The sequence below is a fragment of the Corapipo altera genome, unplaced genomic scaffold (genome assembly GCF_003945725.1).
Source record: "Corapipo altera isolate COAL_440 unplaced genomic scaffold, ASM394572v1 0, whole genome shotgun sequence".
In the NCBI taxonomy this organism is placed as follows: Eukaryota; Metazoa; Chordata; class Aves; order Passeriformes; family Pipridae; genus Corapipo; species Corapipo altera.
This window is the reverse complement of record NW_020884872.1, coordinates 14,665,177-14,688,168: the sequence shown is the minus strand read 5'-3', so window position 1 is coordinate 14,688,168 and position 22,992 is coordinate 14,665,177. Positions and strand designations below refer to the sequence as shown.

The 22,992-nt window shown below is 35.4% G+C and overlaps 1 protein-coding gene across 2 annotated transcripts in view; it reads right to left on the bottom strand.

Annotated features, from left to right (window-relative positions):
- The window catches only part of RPS6KA3 (ribosomal protein S6 kinase A3), a 76,486-nt gene that overhangs the window by 5,933 nt on the left and 47,561 nt on the right, over positions 1 to 22,992 (bottom strand). For both annotated transcript variants that reach the window (XM_027637563.1, XM_027637569.1), the window contains 13 exons: positions 22,926 to 22,963; positions 22,375 to 22,517; positions 19,176 to 19,246; positions 14,272 to 14,360; positions 13,950 to 14,014; positions 13,751 to 13,853; positions 13,218 to 13,342; positions 11,070 to 11,195; positions 9,203 to 9,292; positions 4,748 to 4,906; positions 1,418 to 1,579; positions 1,145 to 1,221; positions 242 to 359 (listed from right to left, as the gene is read on the bottom strand). In XM_027637563.1, the coding sequence (XP_027493364.1) occupies positions 242 to 359; positions 1,145 to 1,221; positions 1,418 to 1,579; positions 4,748 to 4,906; positions 9,203 to 9,292; positions 11,070 to 11,195; positions 13,218 to 13,342; positions 13,751 to 13,853; positions 13,950 to 14,014; positions 14,272 to 14,360; positions 19,176 to 19,246; positions 22,375 to 22,517; positions 22,926 to 22,963 (1,366 nt within the window). The remainder of the gene's footprint in view (positions 1 to 241; positions 360 to 1,144; positions 1,222 to 1,417; positions 1,580 to 4,747; positions 4,907 to 9,202; positions 9,293 to 11,069; positions 11,196 to 13,217; positions 13,343 to 13,750; positions 13,854 to 13,949; positions 14,015 to 14,271; positions 14,361 to 19,175; positions 19,247 to 22,374; positions 22,518 to 22,925; positions 22,964 to 22,992) is intronic.

Below are 22,992 nucleotides of genomic sequence, written 5' to 3'. Positions count from 1 at the left end.
AGGTCAGCTGTTAACTACTGCAGCGTAAGGCACAGCTGTTTTTCCTCCTACATGCAAATGACAGTTGAAACATGAAAGGATCAAAAACAGAAGACAAAATTCCAGCCACATAAGGGATGAGATCAGTATTTTAAAATAACAAATGGGTGAAACCTAATCATATATAAAATATACATTATGAGCAACGTGTTACATTGCTGTCCATTCCTGATCCCCCAAAGGACAAAGGAAATATACTTGCCTTAGCTGTGTCTGAAACAGTATTCCAATAACCACCACTGAGAGAGAACTTTCCACTACCTATTCGGGCCAAAATCTCCTCTGGAGTGTCATCAGGACCATTTGCAAAAGGAGTGTAGCTATTTAAGCAAACAATTTCAATGTTAATAAACTTCCATAACCCGGACCTCAATAGGTATTATAAATCTGATTGTAAGATTCAGCGAGCTCAGCATAATTACAGGCAACAGATAGTCAAACAGTTGTAAAAAGAAATTATTTTTAACATGTTAAAATACATGGCACTGACTACGGATCTGTTCTTACTGCATGTATTCTCTATTGGGTCTGAAAAGCAGATTTTTCCACTGAAGTGGCAACCTTAATAACCCAGCATAAAAAGATAAATCTAGTTGCTATTGTATCTGCCAAATATCTTTTGAACTTGTGGTACTATATTTTAATTTATTATTCATCATCTTTTCTACAATTCATTTCCATTGCATATAAAATGCTTTTCTATCACACATTATATCCTAACTGCATCACTTTCAAACTATTCAGTGGCTCAATTTTGCACACAATCAGGCTTTAATGCATTTCAATTTTATTTGCAACATATATTTTCTTCAACATATATGCTGCTTAATCTTCTAATTTTCAGGAGACAATATGATCTTGGTCCTAAATCACCTTTAAGCAGAAATTAAACACCTAAAATGGATGAGATGTTAGAAGCAAAGAATTTTTCACGTCAGTCCCTCCAAATCTGGATTCTACTAAAGGCAAAGCATATTCTCAACCCCAAAGTGGAGATTAATCAGTGCTTTGATAGAAACATCTGCAACAGTGGACCTACATTTATTATTCTTTTTTTAATATTGGTTTGCTATTCTACAGCAAAGCAAACTAAAATTACCCTTACCCAGTGAGCATGGTATAAAGCAGAACACCAAGGCTCCATATGTCACATGCAGCATCATAACCTTGCCTCTTTAAAACCTGAGGGAGACAAATATTTTTTTTTCTGAAAAACCTGCTCAGAAATGCTTTGATTATGCCATAAAAATAGTAAGATTTCAAATTTTTAGTGTTTACAAAGTGATTCTACTTGTTATGCAAGAACAAAAAAAACATATCTAACTAGCAAAAATTCCATTAAGATAAATCAAGGCACATAAGCTATCCTGGTATTTACCTCTGGTGCAACAAAATTTGCTGTGTAACATGGTGTCATCAGAAGACCATTTTCCGCTCGCAGTTGTTTTGCAAAGCCAAAATCACAAATTCGAATTGATTCTGGATTACCAGATTCATCAACATAAAGAATATTGCTAGGCTTCAGGTCTCTGTGAACAACCTGAAAAAATAAAACAAACTGCTAAATACAATAAGCTAAACACATGAAAACCTTTCTATTATAATTAGCAATTCTGCTACTTAATTTCAAGTCTCCCACCAGTGATCAGTTTGCAGAGTTCCACCTTCTGCCATCACCTGCAGGGTTCTGATGCTTAGTGGTGTCTGGAATGCTACAATTCTAACTTGGAAACTCTTAACTATAAAACACCCTCCAAACATCTCACCCCCCTAATTTATTTGCAGAGAGAGTTCCAGATGTCTTGTTCTAAAGGTTGAATCGCAAAATTCCTTTTAAACATGCTACCTACAAGGCTCTTTAAATCAGACCCTTTGCCTGGTAATGTCTTTTGGAGTTATGGGCGTCTGTAATGACCGGTTATATTTTCTTCACAAGACAAATTAGCCTAAAGCCTCCAGAGTCTGCTCTCTGTAAAGGAAAGGGTATACACAGCTCTAAAACAGTAGGGGGGATCTAAATGTTGTCCTTTAAATATTTAAATAGAACACAAAGGCCTTTATCTTCCTGATTGTCCTGTGTGTTTTATTAATAATAAACACAGCTTTTCATGGTTAAACCTGAACAGAAGAGACTGGGGTGAAATATTTAAAGAAGGTAATCTCGTTGGAATGAGAAGATACTCCCAAATTCCTGCAAGTAAGGGATGTGCAGAAAGCAGAAGTTCTACACACTCCTCCAAGGTGAGCAGCGTTTCAGGAAAGTAAATAATATAAGGCTAACAAGTAAAAGAGCGCAGAGGGTCTTGCACGTTGCAAAGCCATTTAACACACAGGCTGTTTAGTAGAGACTTTTTCAGCCTGCAAGTACTTTGCAATTCTCAGATTTAACAAAACAAATGCTTAAAATTATGGAAATAAGCACTTTGTAAGCTAAAATATACAAATGATATTAAAGAATTTGACTTGGAACAGTAGATGTTAAGGGGAACATCCTGGCTTTAGATGTCAGTGTATGAGAGAACCAGGTCCTGATAGCCCTTGTTTTTTGGTGCTCAAATAGATGAGAAACCTTTTTCTCTAACTAATGAGTGAAACATCCTTTACTGCTCCAAGAGGCAGAAGAAAAAAAAATTAAAATCACAGTTTTATTCTCATTGATGCTTCAGGGTTTTTTTTTAAAATAGATTCTAAAAGGGGTAGAAAGGAAAAAGTGGGCAATAGAAGCAGCACAGATCTGGGGATCTGGCAGTTTCTAGAATCAGTCTGCTTGAGTTTTACGCTTTTTTTGGAAGAAGGGGAAGCAATTCTCAAGTAGGGGGAAGAGTAACAGTCTAGTTCAAATACAAATGCTAATTCCCAAGCAATCAAAATGTTTATGTCAAATAATAAATAAAATACCTTCCTGTATTAAGCTGTTTTCTCAAAGTTAAATTTTGAAAATATTTAGAAATATAATTTAAAAAAAAAATGTCAGATTGTTTAGGTTATTTTGATATTTTGTACAGAAATAAAATTTTATTTAGAGCAACAGAAGAGAGCAAAACAATGTGCAAGACCTTTCAGTTCTTTATTTCTTAGCATCATTGTTTTGACTAGCAGTCTCAATTATCTACCAGCATGCAGAATTTTGCTGCTCCAAGATGACATGGTACTTCTTGTTTATCCTTATGATGATGTCTATTGTGCCAATCTTTAATTGCTGTATGCTTTTAGAATGCTTTGGGTGAGAGATGAATGATGAGGAGGATTTCATTCCTTACTTAGCTAGTTTTTCAGTTCAAAAGTACTATGAATGTCCATGAGGAAACTCCTTCTGGGAAGGGTTGTGGAGACTGCACACAGATTCAGAGTCTGTCAAACCAGATATTACATAATACCATATTCAAATGAGCTCCTCTGGTGTCCAAAGGAGTTACAACAGGAAAATCCACTGAAGACAGGAAGGACTCTTCCAGACAAAAATTAGACTACTGAAGTGCTCACTGTTTACATATGTGGCCTTCTTTCACGTGGAGATGTACTTAACATAAGACCTGAAAACTTCCGAAACCCATAATTCCAAAGTGCAGGTGGTCTAATAGAAGTTAAAATGCCAATATTTACAGAGGTCTACAGTAAAGAAACAAAGGCTCCTAAAATCCCTTACTTGATGCAAGGACACTGGGCCTCTTTTGGCCCCATTTGGCAAGAATGAACCAAGTTATGATTTGTTATTCTGTTATCTGTATTTTCATACAGAATGTATCAAGGTTTGTTCATAATTCCCAGGGATGCTGCTGGCCAAGGATTCTAGTCCTGGGCACACAGACTCAAATGAAACCACACACATGAACAAGTGATTCAGAAAGTGATGAATCACAGAATAAGATAACAGATAACTTTGACCGTAACTTTTCTGGAATAACAGCTTCCAGAAATGTCAGTGTGTGCTGAACTGTTATTTGTTACTTAAAATAATTCGAGTACTACATGTTCCAAAGCATCTTTCCTTGGGTAATAACATCACGTATGAGCAACCTGACTTTTCCTTGCACCTGTACTTTCTGCTTTTTCTCTATTCCCTTTTTCTTCTTTGCTTAAAAATGCAACACAACTTGTCACTCTTGCCATGCAATTGTCACACTGGCCTTCTGACTAGCAAAAATTCCATTAAGATAAATCAAGGCACATAACTACTTCCTCTGTTTCCAGACTAATTTCCCGAAGTGTCAATTTTCTGTCTCCTAACAGTCTACGACAACTTCCTGACTCTATGGCACAGGAGTTACAAGTCATAAACAGTGTTCTTCAAAACCAAGAAGTCAAAGAAATTACAAGTGTGATAGGTGGAAAATAAATTTTCAGGGTCTATCACAGGATGAGATTGAAATTATATGAGCTCCTATGGGTAAGCAAAAGCACTGGTCCTAGCACTTCTTCCTGGACTTTCTTCCTCTCCTATCCTCTCTGTTAGCCATTATCTGCATATTCCACAGCACTGTTGACAGACTACATGAAGAACAACAGAAACAGTTGCATCATCTCAGTTATCTGAACACATACACAGGTGATAAGGAATGTTTTGATTTCAACATGAATTCCCGCTGCAATGTAATTGTTTACAAAGAATTAATTACTACACAGAAGAATGTACCAAGATATGACTTTATGCTTCTGAAAGAGAAGAATATTAACAACTATAAACATTTTGCCTGAGATGAAAACTTACCCCTTGTGCATGGAGATATTCCACCGTTTTTGTTATTGTGAACAGAACAGCACTGGCTTCTCGTTCGGAGAAAAATTTCTGCCTGAGAATTTTATCCAGCAGTTCTCCTCCTTTCATCAGTTCTGTTACTACATATACATATTTTCCATCATCATACACCTGCAAAAAGTACATAAACATGTAAACTTCAAAATGTTTATTCTCTGCTGTCTTCCCGTGAAACACTCAGAGATGGAGCAGGTGTGTCCACAAGCTGTTTTCTTCGATTATTTGCCCCATATTTCTCAACCCACACACTATCCAAACATGGTTCATCTTCAGAAATGAACACAAAACCTCCTACAAAAAGGCAGTACAGTAATGAAATAACATAAAAATACTGGCATGTAAGTGCTTAAAGACAAAAAAGGATGATTAACATATAGTTTTGCCCCAATAGTTTTACAGAAACAAAATTAAACTAGACATGAGAGAAATTAAGTAGTAGAAAATGGAAGCTAGCCTAATTAAGGCAAAACCAGAGCTAATTCTAGCAGCAATTATTGCACCAAATTACAAATATGAACAGAGATCATTCCAACTGAACAGTGAGCCAGAAAAAAAATAGAAAAAATAAATGGAAGTTTACCTCAAATAGCCTCCATGAACACTGAAGTGAATCCATACAAAGCACAAAAAACCTATATCGAAGTCTAAAATTTATAAAATATGCATATTTTAGCCCTTACTTCTAGTTCTGGAAAACGGCTTAATTTTTGCATGGCTTTTATCTTCCAGGAAAGCAGTGGTTGGGAATTATTTATATTATCACCAGGGGGCGCTACAGACTGAGCGATACCAAAACACGTTTTAAGGAATACACTTGAGCATTTCATTTCACTTGCACTGCCATAGAACGGTGGACCTTAAAGATCCTTTTGTTCCAACCCCCCTGCCATGGGCAGGGATACCTTTCACTACACCAGGTTGCTCAAAGCCCCATCCAACCTGGCCTTGGCTCAGCTCAAACCACCCATCCAGAACTGGTTCCTGCTTTGGTGAAAACTTTTACAGGCTCTGTTTCCCATTATCATTTCAACCTATCTTTTTATGGTGATGCTGCAATTATTTTCTTCAGTAAAACATTTGAAATTAGAACTAATTTAAGTAGAAACAATTATCCAAGCTGTAGTAAAATAAATTTGGGAATAGATATCAGCTAAATAACAGAAAAGAGGAAAAAAGTTTTCATCTCAACCTGGGAAATACATGCTACTAAAGTTCTAAGCTTCAAAATTTTTGTGCTCTTAACTATACTAGAAGGATTTATCTTCTCACCAAATAAAAAAAAAAAAAGAGGAAGAATGTTAAAGAAATTATTCTGCAGGTTTTTACAAGCTTATGATCTTAAGGAGAGGAAGACACGATGAGTTTCTGTGTTATCATTTAACAGAAATTTTCCCCCATTAAATATAAATGACTGATCATCTGAATGTGTTTGTAGTAAGACTTTAAACATTACACAGTACTGAAAAGCAGAATTATCTAATTCTAGATACTAAACTGGATTTTTTTTAATAGGCATGCTTTCTGAAATCCTAGGATAACATAAGGAAATAAGCTTATTTCATTTGACAGACAGAGCAGACACACCTCAGTACTGCAGAAGGCATTCAAGCAAAATTTGCATTTGGTTACTATTTTATCTGCTAGTCCTGTTTGCCTGCCAAAAAAAGCCCACAAATAACTCACCCCAAACAAACCATTCCCCTTGCCCCCATGCCTCTAACAGTATTATCAGCTTAGTTGTTTGCACTGAATAAATACTGTTGAAGTTTTCTTCATGGTCAGATGCACAGTATTATGCTAAAATCATAAATGTGACCCTACTTTTTAAATTAACTCTGGGCACGAGCCAAAGATCAGCTGGTATGTCTTCTCTACCAGGCAAGGTGGAAGAAACTACAGTAAGAAACAAATGTAGGCACATAAAATTTAATGGAGAAAGAAAACAAGGTTCTTGCAAAGTGAAGTAAGATTTTACATACATATAGTGAGGGGTTTTTTTAACTCAAAAATAAGCACTTGGACAGGGAGACTGGATATGTTGTTTCAAGTTTCTAAAATGCTTTGGAAAAGATTCTTCAAGCGATGCTTTAAATAACTCAAAACAGTACAAAAGTTCTGCTACAGCACAGTAACTAATACATTAAAATACATACATATAATGGTCTGGCACAGGAAGTTTCTAGGTAATGTTTTGTTGGAAGCTGTGTGCTTCCTCTGTTCTTACACTGTTTCCTAGGCATCCACTAATGGCCTCTGTCAGAGGCAGGATATTGGACAAGAAGGACATCTGAGTTAGCACAATATAGCTTCTTCTTTTGTTTATATACTGTGTAACTGAAAAAGACCACTGATAACAATCAGAAGGAAAACCCCCAGAGGACTGTGCACTGCAGAAATAATTTGGTCTTTTGCATATCCATTGTTTCAACTCAAACACCTTCAGAATTAAATAACATAAAAAGGCTGAACAAGAATTAAAATTTCCATCCTAAGCTAAATTCAAGTATTACTGCGTTTCTTCTTGAAATAGAAGAAAAGAAAGAAACTACTTCTTGCAGGATAATTATTTCCACAGACAGGCACTTAATAGCTGAAATGTTTTACTTTGATATTTCAGATTAGAAGCATTTAAGTTTTGATGCGGAACTGAATGAAAAATTGAGCAAATCAACAATGAGTTTTATTTTTATAATAGGACATGGTGCTCGAGTTTGAGACCTGAAGCAAAAACACTCCTTATTGTTCCCTCTGAAAGTTGCAATAGCACTGTACTGTGGGATATGCAAGCAATCTGCCCCATGGACCTACAGATTTAGGACAATGAAAACTTAATGTTAAATTCTTACAATATTGGATATTATGCAAGTTTCTATTATATAGGAATCCTATACCTCTTTCCTTACACTGGACATCCATGATGTCTGCTTGGGGAACTGATCTGAAGCTGAAGTGAGTGAGAATTACAGCCTGCTGTCTTTCTTTCTCTGTGGGCTTAAGGCTTTTTTTTTTTTTTGTAGTCTCCCATTTGTGTATTGCTGTTGCTGTGCATGAAAGACGGTTCCTGCTGAAAGATGACTGATGATGATAAAAAATTAATTACAGAGTAAAATAATTCAGCATATATGGCAACTGTTCAAGGTTGCCTGGATTTCTCTGTTCTCAATGTAAAATATTCATAAAGCTAAAGTTCAGGAAAGTGCCCACATTCTTATGTTTGCCTTCCCACTTAAATAACATAACCTCTATTATGACTTAAAGTAACACACGAGCCAACATGCAGCACTAAAAGCAACATGATTGCTGATGCAGGTTCTGTTTAGCACAGTTGCTTTATTGCCCAACGGCATGAAGCAGAACAGAAAGTGGGATTGTAATTGTGGTATCCAGCCTGCAGTAAGATAAGTTCCGTGGTGGGCTCCCTTGTATATCTGCCTTATTTTGTTCATCCAAGAGAGGGCCAAACTATATGATATTGATAAGGTGAAGACAGATTGTAGTAGAAGAACTTCATGCAGAGTTCTCTAGTGCTCATCTCCACAGTATTTATGAGCTATTGTTTTAATGACTTCAAAATGTCTGACAATCGCCCTTCAGCTGAGCTCAGCTTCCAGGAAACGGTTTGCTGTTTTGCTTGAGGTTTTGTTTGGGGAACCAGAATATTTTCCTGCAGTCTAACAAAGTCATTAAGCATATGCCTTTTTAATTTTTAATCCTCTTCAATGAATAATCAAGCAGAGAAAGACAATTTTCCTTTTCTGTTAGATCATCAGAATCTACTGTTCACTATGAAAAACCTCTACCTCCCGACTTATGCTATTCCTTGCTTTTTATAGTCAAAGCATTTCTATGGTCAGAGAAAATAGCAAAGAAAAAATAGCTAGATAGTGTTCCATACAAAGACCAGACAAAGATACTAGGTAAAAAAGACTGACAACCATGGATATGGAAAGATTTTGTCTACTACTGAGTAATACTTGCTACTCTCCATGAAAATTACCTCGGGTACTGTGCTAACAGTGAATCCTTAGTTATATAATAATGTACATTAAAATTGCTTTTGATTAATGTAGACAAAAGCAGATTCAAAGTTAACTAAGCAATAAAAAAGCCTTGCTTGTTCCTTTAAAAATACAGCCAATGTCAAATGACTTGTTTTTGTGCTAGCATTTATGAAGGATGAATTATTTGACTCTTTAGGATTATGCTGTACCAAAATATGAGCATCTTTAAAAGAAAACATATCTGTAAAAAACTGGGTACTGTTGAATAAATTGCATTGGGGCATTGTTTTATTTTTAAATACTGAAAAATATGAACACAAATCTAAAATCTAATTTGTCATCTCTCAAATTAGAAAGTGATACATGATTATAATACATGAAAGGACGTCTCTAAAACACTACTTACATCTTTTAGGGTAATAATATTTGGATGCTGTCCATAGCGCAGCAGGATTTCAATCTCCTCTGTTGGATCTCTTTTACTCTTGTCAATAATCTGTAAGAGCAAATAGATACATAAGCATAATTCTTTTTGTGAATATTATACAGTGTAACACCTTGGGGTGCTTACGGGCATAAACAGTTAAACAATATTTATTGTTGTACAGGGCATGGACTATAACCCAAATCCAGTTTGTTAAATTGGAAAGCAAGGCAAAGCAAAAAATGTTGGAAAAAGTGAAAAAAATCTCTCTTGAAAAGCATTTCGGAAGATAAGTGATCTGATCCCTTTGGCTGTGATAAATAATGCAAAGCTTTTGAGTAGATAAGTCCTCAGTCACTTATTATTTAATAAAATAGGAAGTTCCTAATTTAACATTATATATTGGTTTGATTATGTTAATGAACTGATTTTCACAATGCTAATCTCAAACAAATATTTGGTGCAGCAAAAGATAAAGCAGGAGAGTAAGAGAATAAAAAAAAATAGAAAAAGTAAAAATTTCTCAACGTTAACTCAAACAAGCATTCATTATGAAAGTCCATTTGAATCTCTGGAGATTTGCTATAAGGCTCTGAAGTTCTCCCTGTGTAAACAAGAAAAATATTGTTTTGCCCTACTTAGAAAATATTCTTCATTTTTTTCCTCTCCTGAACAGTAGAATTTCTTATAACGTCTTCTCCATCTCTGTCCTACGCCTTCATCTTATGCCCGTACTGCTACAGCCCCATCCTAATGCATCAGACACTGATCACCTTATTGCTTTTGTCATGATTCCTTGAGGAAAAAAATGCCTTAACAGAGGCAATAGAAAAAGTGAAGCAATCTTCACAATAAGTGCTGTAGCTGAGGGAATTAACAGCTACACCAGTACTTTCTTCTAATTTCAAAAAATTACTTCAAATTGAGAGCACAGAAATCAAATCTGTTCCTGGCCAGAACAAGAATAAAGATAAGTATTTAACTACCAGATTGAAACTGGAAGGTCTCCAGGAGGCAATCTACATGTAAGGATATAGCAAAACATAATTCATCTTCACATTTTATATAATTAAGTAGTAAGCTCTTCAGCAATTAAAAAAGAGAACTGTCTCACAGTACAGGATTTAAAGAGTGCTTTTATTTTTCCACTTAGAAAATCTGCTAATCCATACTTCTGCTTTCATAGTAACCATTCAGTCCCACAATGTTATACAGAAAGACAAAAAACCTTGTAATTGCAGTTCTGGGAAATCTTCTGATTTCAACTAAGAATTTAATGCCTTCAAAGAAGTGTTAAGAAAGCCCAACAGAATAACAGAATAACAACATTAAAAATCTTATTGAAAACTAGGAAGCAAAACCAAAGAGCAGAAGTTTATTCTGGAAGTTGTACCAGACTTAACATTGTTACAAATGCCTTACCCACCTGAGAATTTATGAATTTACTTTGGAAGCAAAAAACCCATATATAACCATGTTTGAATAAAAGTAATCAATTAAATTACATTTATAAAAAAAATTATAAAAGGTCATGAACGCTTTTTGCAGTACCTTTCCTCCTAGAAGCAGTCTTGCAGCTCCTATCAGTTGCCATAATGATACAGGTGATTCAAGGACTGAAAATTGCTTTTCCCCACCCAAAATAGCATATGGATAACAAAAGCCACAGAAATTCTATATAAATATCTCCCAGTATATATTCTATTTGGTTGACTAGTATAGTTCACAGTTGCATATAATATATTTTTATATTAAAAAATTATCTTAATCTCTATGTTCTCTATGGCAAATAAATTAAAGACGCCCAATGCTAAAATCTGAAAAGTGTGATTTATAACAAAGTCATTACCTTTACAGCATATTCCATGTTTGAAGCTTTATGAATACATCTCTTGCAGATAGAGTAAGACCCAACTCCGATATCTTCCTTTACTTCATATCCATCAGTAAACTGAATGCTGTTTCTGTGCAACTGCTACCAAAATAACATTATCAATTGATGAATATTCTTAATATGTAATTGATCTTTTTATTAAAATAAGTTTTTTAAAATTTCTATCGATTTGCTTCAAACTTTCAACTGATGACTACACAACGTCAAAGTGGTCTAAAGAGCCACTACCTTCTGTTCAAAATTAGTATGGGGTAAATTATAAATTAGATGTATTGTAAATAATACTCACTGTATTTTAGGAACTGACAGAGTTATTTTTCTGATTACTGACTTATTAAAGATAGAGTCTCCAAACCAAAGAAAAACACAAGACTTTGAGATAAAATAGTGATACAACAATGGTAAAGAAGTATCACTGTTTCTGTTATCTGAATAGATAGATGAATGCCAGCTGGAGAATTCAGACATACTGAATAGAATATAATTAAATGGAATTGCATGGAGTGGCAGTCAAAAAATCCTTTCACAGAAATAAAAAGCTGAAAGAAGGACAAGTGTTCACTCTTGTAAGGGAAGGAAATGGTGTTCTAGTGTAAGGAGTTTGTGCAAAGGATGCAAAGCATTTGCAGGAAACCATCTGGGTATCCTGCAGCACAGAAAAGAGGAAATAGAGTGAGGAAGCGGTGGAGGGGCACAGAGGAAAGGCATCAGAGAAACAGACCTTTACAAGAGAAGGAAACCATACACAAAGAGAAATAATTTCATCCACAAAACTATGGGGGAAAGAAGTAGCACAGAAAAGCTTGCAGACACTTCTAGCAAGATACCAGGACCAGAAATAATTCTATGCATATATCAAATCAGACAGCTTCTTGAGAATAAAAGAGGGTATAAACTTGTATTTTCAAAATTTTTATTACACATGAAACAGTAACATGTAGAAAAAAGCATGTTGAGACTATTCTAGACATAATGAGAATGTTAAGGAAATATAAGAGCTATGCATGTTCTGAATAAATTGTGGTTTTTTTTAAAATTTCTCAGACATTTTCAAAATACCTGTGCAGTGCAAAATACAAATAATACCCAGTCATACAGCACACCTTTTTATTTCCTACCCACATTAGGAAGTTTTCAATACAATTTAGATTACCAGTTGTTTTTCATGACTCAGTAATTAGAATTATTTAAAGCAGAAAGACAAAGTAGAAGAACAATTTTTGCAGAGGTCTTCCAGTTTTCTCTCCTGTACGTGCATCTGCTTTTGTCCCTGCTAGTTGTAAGCTCTCCAGTGTATTTTGGAACGATCTTAGCCTCATAAAGAGGCAAGGCAATCCTCTTCCCCATTCTAGCAAAAGGCTCACCTTTCTTGTCTCACAGAAAACTACACCTTCCCAAAGGTCTGTTGGGCAAAAATAAGCAGCACTGGCAATAGCAGAATATTTAAGAATAGCAACTGCATTAGGCTATTAGAAGTGACAACCTCACAATTATATGGGAGACTGTACTGGAGTCATTCTAATACTTCAAGGAAGCGAAAGCTTGAGTATGTACTGTAACACTGACTTGTCTGATACACTGAAATCAGTCATAAAATAGCACAGATTAGCAAATTAACTTAAAGTGGCTTGGGAGGGACATGGATTCCATGTCCTGGGTCATGGATTCCAAGATGCACAGCAGTCCAGAACATCCAGATATAATCTACAATTGTATTTCAGTGCCTTCTACTACTGCATTGCAGGAGTCAACTGACATTTTCATGCATGGGGAAAAAAGTCAAGACATCTGTTATTCCCCTCCATTTTATAATTATGGCTCGATATTAAAGAGTTAATTCAGTAGAGATGGTAGAATGTTTTCATCTAAGGATTGAAACCTATTTACACTTGTAGCTGCTCAGTAATTAAACAGGTCCTGCACCTTCAGAGATTTTGTTTGGATAAAACAATACGATCTTTACTTTTCTTGTATAAAAGCTGATAATGACTTTGTCATGGTACTTCGTTCTCTGAGGAAGGAAACAATCCCTCCACCAAGACACAGAATTGATTTTTTTTAAATTGACTGATCTACCAATTTTTTTTAAGCAGATGTACTCACCTGGACGATTGAATGCACTCCAACTGTCTGCATTGCTTGGCTTTCATCATCTGATGCAATAGCTACAAAACTAAATCCCCGAAAGAGCTGATGTGCATTAGCACTGGGTGGGATACCAGGTGAATCTGAAAAACATATTGTCTACTTACAAGCAGAGTTTTTAAAATATAGATATGAGATTATGTCTACGCTGAGGAGCAAACTACAGCTTTATTCTACACAGAGACTGGAATTTTCAGAAAGTGTTTCTGAGGATGAAAATACAAATAATTAATGAATTATTTTGCATATACTGTCTAGAAACACAACTGATAATCACACAATTTTCTAATACAAATACCAGTACTTTACTAAAATATTTACATATAGCAGCATATCTACATTACGTTTTTGTGGGAGAATACTGATATTTTGGTAACACTTCAAATTTGTAAAGACAACTTTCTATGAAATTTTGAATGGATTACTGCAAAACTGATCCACTCAAATTCTATATTTTGAATATGTAAATAGTTTCATTCTTATCTGTTTACCTTTTGGAGTTTTTGCTGTAAACTCAGGGTCAAAATAAAATGTATCTTCAGGTCTGCCAGTCGCAGGTTTAAAAGGGGGATGAATTTCTCTCCTGTATAATTTCTGAAGAGAAGGAACACATAGTGAATGGAAAAGATACGACACCACCAAAGACTTAACCAAGAAGTTTACTGAATTAATTTTTAATTAGATACTCACATTCCAATCTATTTTGGAAAAGAATGCATGCCTCTTAATTTCTTCTACTCCATCTGGACCTGCTCCTTTTATAAGGAAGAAAAATGTCTGTGAACTATTTTCTCCTTGGTCAAAGGAATGGCTAGCAAAATTATTTCTTATTTCTTTTGCATTAATTTTAGATGTATGACTAGCAGAAATGATAATACCTTGTTGATCACTAGAAGAGCAAACAGGCAAACTACATTCTTACTTTAAAGCCTATTTTACATAAAACCCAAAATTTATCACTGATGTTATGAATATTATGATAAAATTTAAAATATTTTGCTAAACATTTTACCTAATCTGTTTGCTGGGTTTCTTTTGAAGAGCATTCGCAGAAGACTCTGTGCTTCAGGACTCAAGAACTGGGGCATTCCAAGTTTGGCCCTATAGAGTAAAAATAATTAATAGTATACAAATATATTTAGGTGAGAATCAACTCTGCATTCTCCCTTCCTTTTTCATTCAAAAAATCTGTAACAAAGCAGCATCACTGAGAAATTGCCTTCAGACATCAGATACAGAGCAAAAGTGCTGTCAGTCATGTAAACAGGGGTTTGTTTTGGTTTGTTCTTTTTTTTTTTTGAATAGTATAATATTTTCAGTAATGACTCAGGAACTTAAGTAGAGGAAGAGGTAGCAAAACACATAGAGAAGAATAGCTACAGGATAACAGTTTACAAACTTATAAATTTTTGTAATATGCTTGATTCATTTATAGGTCCAGTTATTACCAAATGACACAAAACAAACCATTCTGATAGTTCATATAAAAGACAGTTTAGAAGGAGTAAGAAAACTACCACAACAGGACATATACCAAGAGAACCTAGGAAAAATAACAGGAAACCTAAGCTAGATAACACCAACTGATTTAAGGTAGGACATTTTAAAAGATCAGCAGGTAAAAAAAACCTAAAAAAGATCACTCCTTTTTTCTTTTTACTTCCCTCCCCAGTCTATTTCAAATATTATTTTTCCAGCTTGCCAGTCTTCAATTTTTTGATTTAAGTTTTTGTAGTTCTGTCATTTAGTTTTGTTTTGTAATCCTTGCCATATTTTTCTCCTCTCCCCTTAACACTGAGTCTCCATTCTCTCACTGTTACAAGGGCTCACTTATTCTTACAATAATAATGGTAAGGAGGGATAGAATTGCCTCCTTTCCATCACTAATTCAACCTGTGCCTTGTTTTTTTCTGTAACAGTCCACAACACAAGCTTTGTGTAGGTTTCAGTCAGAAGACATGATCTGCCTTGTATTTCAGGGATTTGTAGATGTCCATCTCCGTGACACTTCAGCAAGTGTCTGTGTGTTGCCACTGGTTCACTGTTCATTACTTTAAAACTAGAATTTGCAATATTTTCCATTCCTTTCAGCATTAAAAAAGTCAGCGGTAGGGAAAAGGAAAAGTCTGAAAAACTTTGCCTTCTTTGGGCTCTTCAGTAACTACAGGCAGATCAAGGCCACCCATGGAGTGGAGGAATGGGCAGTGGGCTATCCAATGCTTCCTGATTGGAATGCACTACTAGCAGCTGAATTCTTACTCGTGCATTTTATATTTTGTGATACCATTGCATGTTCATGTGATGTCATTTCTGCTTATAGTCAAGTATCACAGAGCTCCACTGAAAGCAGGGAACACACTGTCTGCAAAAGCACAATGGTAACATTTACAATGTTACTGAAGGACTACGAACAGACAAGTATGATTGGACTGTGCTGGGGTGGGTGGGAATCTTTGTCCTGTTATAATCCAAAACAGCTCCAACATGAGGATGCAGCCCTGGAGGTTTAGCATGGAAGGTCAACTGCCTAGAAAAATCTAAAACCAGGCCAAAACCAATTGCAATCAATCTATTGGAGAAGTGACTCAATAAACAGAAACAAAGGACTGGTATGTACTGCAGTCCACAGAGGAGTGAGTTAGAGGCCCTTGTGCAAACTACAGGGATTATGACTCTCATTGCTCCTTTTCCATCGTGAAGGAGCACCTTTCACAAAATCCTGTACTGGACATGTGACACAGCAGAAGAAAAGGCAATCACCAGGTCCTCAGAGTTCCTGTGTCATGCAACTACATGAGTGACAGCAATTTTTTTCTGACATTCCTGATGGACAACAACAAAGTCTTCTATGAAGGCATACCTCTTCAGTAAAGAGAAAATATGTTTTAAAAATTGAACTTTATTGCTGCAACCTATGATTTCTTCAAACTACAGAGTTTCTCAGTTTTAGGTAAAACACACAAGAAAAAACAAAAACTTGTCTTGACAATGTTGTGAGAAATAAAGAACCCAAAAAAACCATGTATTGTAAGAAGAATGCATTTTCTGTGGATTTTTAGGACCAGAAGGTAAGAAAAGCAATATATCTTAAATGACAGACTATGAAAATATCAGTTCATATGCACACCTGTCCATTTTAAAGTTTTACGAAAAATTTAAGGAAAAATATACCAGTATGCAGGAAATAAAAAGAGAACATATAGCTAGAAAAAACAACTGTGAACTTATCAGAAAACACTTTAAAATATCTTCTGTTTTTCAGCTGTTTATACTACCAACAGCAAAATACTTCTATGTGTGTACTATTCATGAGCGTAGAAAACATTAAAAGAGGGTAAAATACCTTTACATCATGAAACACACTGCACACTTTCTGTGCAGCTATTTGAAACTAATAACAATTACAAAGACTAGAAGGTGAAAAAATAAAGTTGGCAAGGGAATTAAGAGATTCATGCTCAAAGGAAATCTGAAAGTAATTACAGAATCATAGCATCCTATAATGGTTTAGGTTGGAAAAGACCTTTAATATCATCAGGTCCAAGCATTAGCCCAGCAGTCCCAAGTCCACCACAAAACCATGTCCTAAGTGCCACATCTACACATCTTTTTAAAAACCTCCACGGGATGGTGACTGCACCACTTCCCTGGGCAGCCTGTCTCAATGCTTGACAACCCTTTCTGTGAAGAAACTTTTCTTTTAATGCAGTCTAAACCTCCCCATGCACAACTTGAGGTCATTTCCTCTCGTCCTGTCATTTCTTATTTGGGAAAAGGGACCAACCCCCATCTCACTACAAACTCCTTTTAGGTAGTTGTAAAGAGTGATAAGGTCTCCCCTGAGCCTCCTTTTCTCCAGGCTAAACAACCCCAGCTCCCTCAGCTGCAGGGATCTGCAGCTCGTGCTCCAGACCCTTCATCAGCTCCACTGCCCTCCTCTGGACTTGCTCCTTTATTCACTTGCTTCACTGTCCTTATTGTACTGAGGAGCCCAAAACCTCACCAGTGACAAGTACAGGGGGACAGTTGCTGCCCTGGTCCTGATGGCCACCTGATTTCTAATACAAGCCAGGATGCCATTGGCCTTCTTGGCCACCTGAGCACATGGCTGGCTCATGTTCAGCTGTTGACCTCTGCACAGCTTTCCAGTCACTCTTCCCTAACACTAGAGTGTTGCATGGGGTTGTTGTGACCCAAGTGCAGGACCTGGCATTTGGCCTTATTGAACCTCACACAATTGGCCTTGGCCCATTGATCCAGCCTGTCCAGATCCCTCTGTAGAGCCTTCCTACCCTCCAACAGATCCACATTCCCTCTCACCCAACTTGGGATCACCTGCAAACTGGCTGAGGTGCCCTTGATTCCCTTGTCCAGATTGTTGATAAAGATGTTTAACAGGACTGGCCCCAAAATCCAGTTCTGGGGAACACCACCTGTGACCAGCCACCAGCCCGATGTAATTCCATTCACCACCACTCTCTGCACTCTCAAAGACTACGAATATCAATTAACTGGGGAGATGCAACGAGAATATTCTACATGGCAGCTGAATACAGAAGATATTTATAGCAACAGTGAAAAGACTGCTGAGGAACAGAGTGGAGTCACATGCAAGCAAAGGGAAGAAAAGAAAGATGTGACTCATGAGACATGGATAGAAAAAAATGCATGGCTCCTGAAACAAGTGAGAGTGCAGTAGAATTATCTCAGACTAGTTTCTTGTAAATAGGAGGTGGTGAGAATTGCTGTGAATAGATAGAACCTTTTAAGTTAAAGACATTGAATAATCACATGAAGCTTTGAACTGGCATGGTGCTGAGCCAGCAGAAGAAAGTAGCATCACTAAATATACTTGCAAATAAGATGAGGAAGAAAAGCAAGGGCAAAGAAAAACATAACTTTTGCATTATGAAAGTAAAAGCAAGGAAAAGAATGAGTTTGTTTTCTAGCGGTTTTCACATTCTAATTACTTAGAAAAAATATGAAAGAATTTCATATATTTACTTTTCAAAACAGGCTGTTGGTGTAGAAGAAATGTCGACTTTGATATACAGGTAGACAAGTGGTAACAGGACTAATAACAATGACAATCAATAAAGTAGAAAACAAATAAGAAAACTAAGATAGTCTTACGAGCTTTCATGGGAAAAAAATGGTATTAGTTAAAAATGGATGGAAACATAGAAGTGAACCTATGATATGAGGAAACAGACTTGTTTGCACAGTGTTTGGCTACAGTCCCAAAAACAGGGCAGTTACGCCATAAGTTTATTAGTTTAGAGAATATGTGGGGAATCAGCAGGGAAAAAAAAGCAGACCTTCATTAGCAAAAACATTAACTGCATGAAGGAAAGCCATTTCCACGATATAGCTAATGCAAAATCTATACTGAAAATAGCCAAGGGGAAAATTGGAGCTTGGGCAAGCTATAGGAGAGCACAGAAGGGAGGATGCACTTTAACAAATAGGGGAAGTATTGGAGAAGCAAGTTGTTGGTAGCACCATTAATATAAAGAAGTAGGATGAGGAGCTGGTAAGATAAAGGAGGAGAAAAATACTTTCTCAAAAAGCCCCACAAACCTAAAACAAAGGAAAAAAAACACCAAGGAAAAAACGCACAGGTTATCAAAAAGGATAAGAAAGTTAAAAAATATTATGGAAATAAGATGGGAAAGATCATATGGCTGAAGTTATTATTAGAGATTAAAGAGCTGCTATGAAATTCTTTGTACCTGGTATGGGGGAGGAATAGAAAAGCAAATTAGATAGGCGGCAAAGGGAATTAATAATATGGAATAGGGAGTGAGGATTTACCAGTACCTTTGAAAATGAGGGAAGAGTAGAAATTAGATATTGCAGCCCGGAGGGCATCCCTGTAGAATACCTGATGAGATATATAAATAAGAGTGTACTCACTTGAGAATCATAGTCATGGTTTCTTTTCTGTCTTTCCCTTGGAAAGGTAGAGTACCAGTGAGCATTTCAAACTGTATAGAGTAAAACTTTCATCAATTACATTACCTGGACAAAAACTAATTTTTGACAAAACTACTTAGCATCTTAACCTTCCAAAATTCATGCATGTTAACAATCAAGTCTGTGCAAAACAACTTCATTGTACAGTTTAAATTGCTACAAACATTGAGCAGCCTTTGCCATTTTTAAAGCTGCAAAATATTTTCCTATATTGATACCTTGCTTTACATACTTTTACCTGAACAATTTAGACTATAACTTTCTGTGTTTCAATTCTGCCTAAAAAGTTTATTCTTGAAAGACTTGATCTACACAGCTGTACTTTTAGTTTTCAACAAAGTGGGGGGTAGGGAAAAAGATTCCCCTTTCGAAAGTTAGTGATGATTTCTCCTCATGCAGAGATTTTTAAAAAGATCAAAATTTTTAAAATTGGCATGTACATAGCCTTTGTTGAAAAGGGGGAAAGGTTAGTTGATTGACAAAGACATGCATGATGAAAAGTGGTTACTGTATGCATACAGTGGAAATAAAGCCTGAAGGAACACGCAAGAGCTACACAATATGTACATGCACATTCTACAGTGCCTTGTAATAAGCAACAGACACTGTTAAAATACTGATTTGTTCTGAAAGTGACTGAGTAAAAATAGATAAATAAAAAGGCACTTCTGTTGGGCTGCAGTATAATGCAGGGATATCAGGTCTAAGTGAGGTCTAGTGAAAGCAGTCTGGCAGCAGTCATGGCAGTCAGACTCCTAGGCAGAAATCATGATTTTTTTTTTGCTTTAAGAATAGCAAAATAACATCGTTCAATGAAATTTCATGGCATACAGTTAAAGACATAAAAATTAAAATAATTATAAAGGAGCCCTCTGAACAGCTTATGCAAACTTTAGTCATACTGAACACAAGCTATCCTATTCCTCTTTTCTGGTACGACCCAGACATTCAGCTTTTTAAACATTAGAAATGTACATGGATAACTTGAATGAATAATGCGTGACTGTAGTATTCTTAGATCTACAATCAGAGCATGAAGTTGCACTAAAAGTATTCTTAAAAACCACCATTTTATTAAAATAAATTTTAAACTTCTTACTGATATCTCTTCACTACTACTAGATATTTTATACCCTTAAACAATAGTTTTCCAAGATATATTTAAAAAATATAAATTTAGTTATAATGCCAACATGAAAAAACCCCTACTTTTAACTTTAATACTTTAGCAGTTAAGACAATTGTCAGGAAGATGTGCGAGGTATAAGGAAGAAAAAAATTTTTTTGTTTGTTTCTGGTCTTTCACAAGTTGCACTTGAAAGAAAACCACTTTTTAAAAGGTAAATTTGTAGTGCTGCATGTTTTGAAATATAAAGTTCTTTGGCAAGCTCCTAATTTGTCACAAGCATAAACATTTGTATTAACAGCTCAGCATACATATCCCTTTGTTGCCCTTCTCAAATACTATACTCCAACATTTTGTGCTAATAGTACTTTACAAGTAAGCCAATGTTGACCTTCCCTAGTTATAATGTTTTATTTCAGCAGGACAGTATCTCAATGCTTCTGAAAACTTTAAATGAATGCTTTTAGATGTATGGCATCCCTTAAAACTGTCACCATTTTAAAGGACAAATTGCAATACATTTCTCAACAATGGCTTAAATATTATTTTGTTTCTAGCAGCACAAGAAAAGAGGCCAAATGATTTGTTGTAATATCTTTAGTGTCTCTCTTTCTATGCTATAATTTCTGCTCAATCTAGATACTGTGTACTTACACCACACCAACTGTCACTTGAAGTCTTGATCAACACAGAAAGTAATTAAGAATGATTTAAAACTGGATACATACAGATTGTCTATGCAAATTGCAAACTAGAAATGCAAGCAACAAAAATACGTCTTAGAGAAAAGTGCACTGTATTCCATATACTAATTCAGAGAATTTGTTTTGGTTTTTTTTTTAAGGTCATATTTTTGTATTCAAAGTAGAAGCCAAAGTGCTTAACATGCAGCACACTTAGACTGTGAAAGCTACATCTAACACCTTTCAGCCATTTTTAATTTTGCCATATGCACTTGATAAACACAAAATTATGTTCTCCAGCTTTATAAAGTAAAGCTGAAGTTTAATTACGTTAGTATTATCAACAACAGATATTCTGCAACTACACTGTAATTATCTTTTAATTGACTGTGTTCCTACTGATATGTGCAGTTGTGAGGAGTGTGTGTGCGTGTCTGGAGAGAGTTTAGTTTTCAGGTGCTACTTTTACATAGTCAGTTTTCAGATCACAACAGCATTCTAAATGATTAAAAAGTGATAGGATGACCTATTTTCAGACACAAGAGTCCTTGGACTATAAAGCACACACATTAGTTGCACTGTTGCAGTCATTTAGCAGAAGCAGTAAGAAACAAAAACATTTTCTTTAAAAATACAATTATTTAATCTCTACGTCAAAAATGAACACAAAGATTTTAATATTAAAAGCCCTTCAGCATTCCTCAAATACCAAACATGATCTATTAATTATTCTTTTTCAAATTCATATTCCATATACATATTATTTCCCCCAACCCTGCAACTTCATAATAACTAACCTTTGTAGAAACACCATAAGCAACTGAGCAACTATATCCCAGGTCACTTCAGTGTCATTTAGATTATTGTGATGTGTGAAAATAACAGTTGTCATTATTCCACTACGTTTTAATTACACTGTAGGCTCTAATTAGAAAGGTACTGATCTTCTTTTTCCTCCTGAAAGTAAATTCAAATTTAAAATTTGCATCTAAATTTCTTCCCTGCTTTGGAATAAACAGTATTTTTTCTGTATACTTCAGTATTCCTCTTGGTCTCCATAACATTCAAACTACTATAGATGCAAATATATAAACATATATAAATGCAAAGTATTTGAATTAAATGATGATAAAAATATGGCATATTGTTGGTGTGGATATGAAACCTAGTCTATGTTCTCGATCCAAACTCTGTGGTATTATTCATTTCATATAATTTAGACTTCCTTTGTAGAATTCATGTAGAGCTCACCTTAAAGGTTAGTGTTTTATTTGTTTCACCAAACCTTTAAGCACAGTCTTGTTATTATTTACATTTACCAGAAACCTACCATTAAAACACCAAAAGACCACCAGTCTGCACTCTGTGTATGGCCTCGTCTGTTAACAACTTCTGGTGCCATATATTCCACTGTTCCACAAAAAGAGTAGGCTTTTTTTTCATGATCAATTGACTCCTTACTTAAGCCAAAATCTGAAAGGGGAAAAAAAATAGTTCCAACTGTAAATACATTAAAAAAAAAAAAAAAAAATCACTCATGGTTGATACTTTTACTATAATGTGAAGTGTTATGTTTATATCATTTGTATATAAAACCAAATACTAATATGGGAATTACAGAATTCTCCTCTCCTCCCTACATTATCATAGGTCCATAACATCAGATATACTTGTAAAGCAGATATCTTATTGAAATATTTATGTATTTCATTTATTTCAATTACACTATTCTCTCCACAGCTAAATTACTTATCAGTTAAAATTACTTATTTACTTTTTATTTACTTTACTTATTTCACCATATTGGTTTACCAAAAGAAAAATGCAAAGATTTTATGATGAGCAGAAAAGATCCAGGTATTGCAATTTCCCTTTATTCACCTGTCAATTTGATGTGTCCTTCCTCATCCAGCAGGATGCTAAAAACCAAAAAATAATATAAAAATTA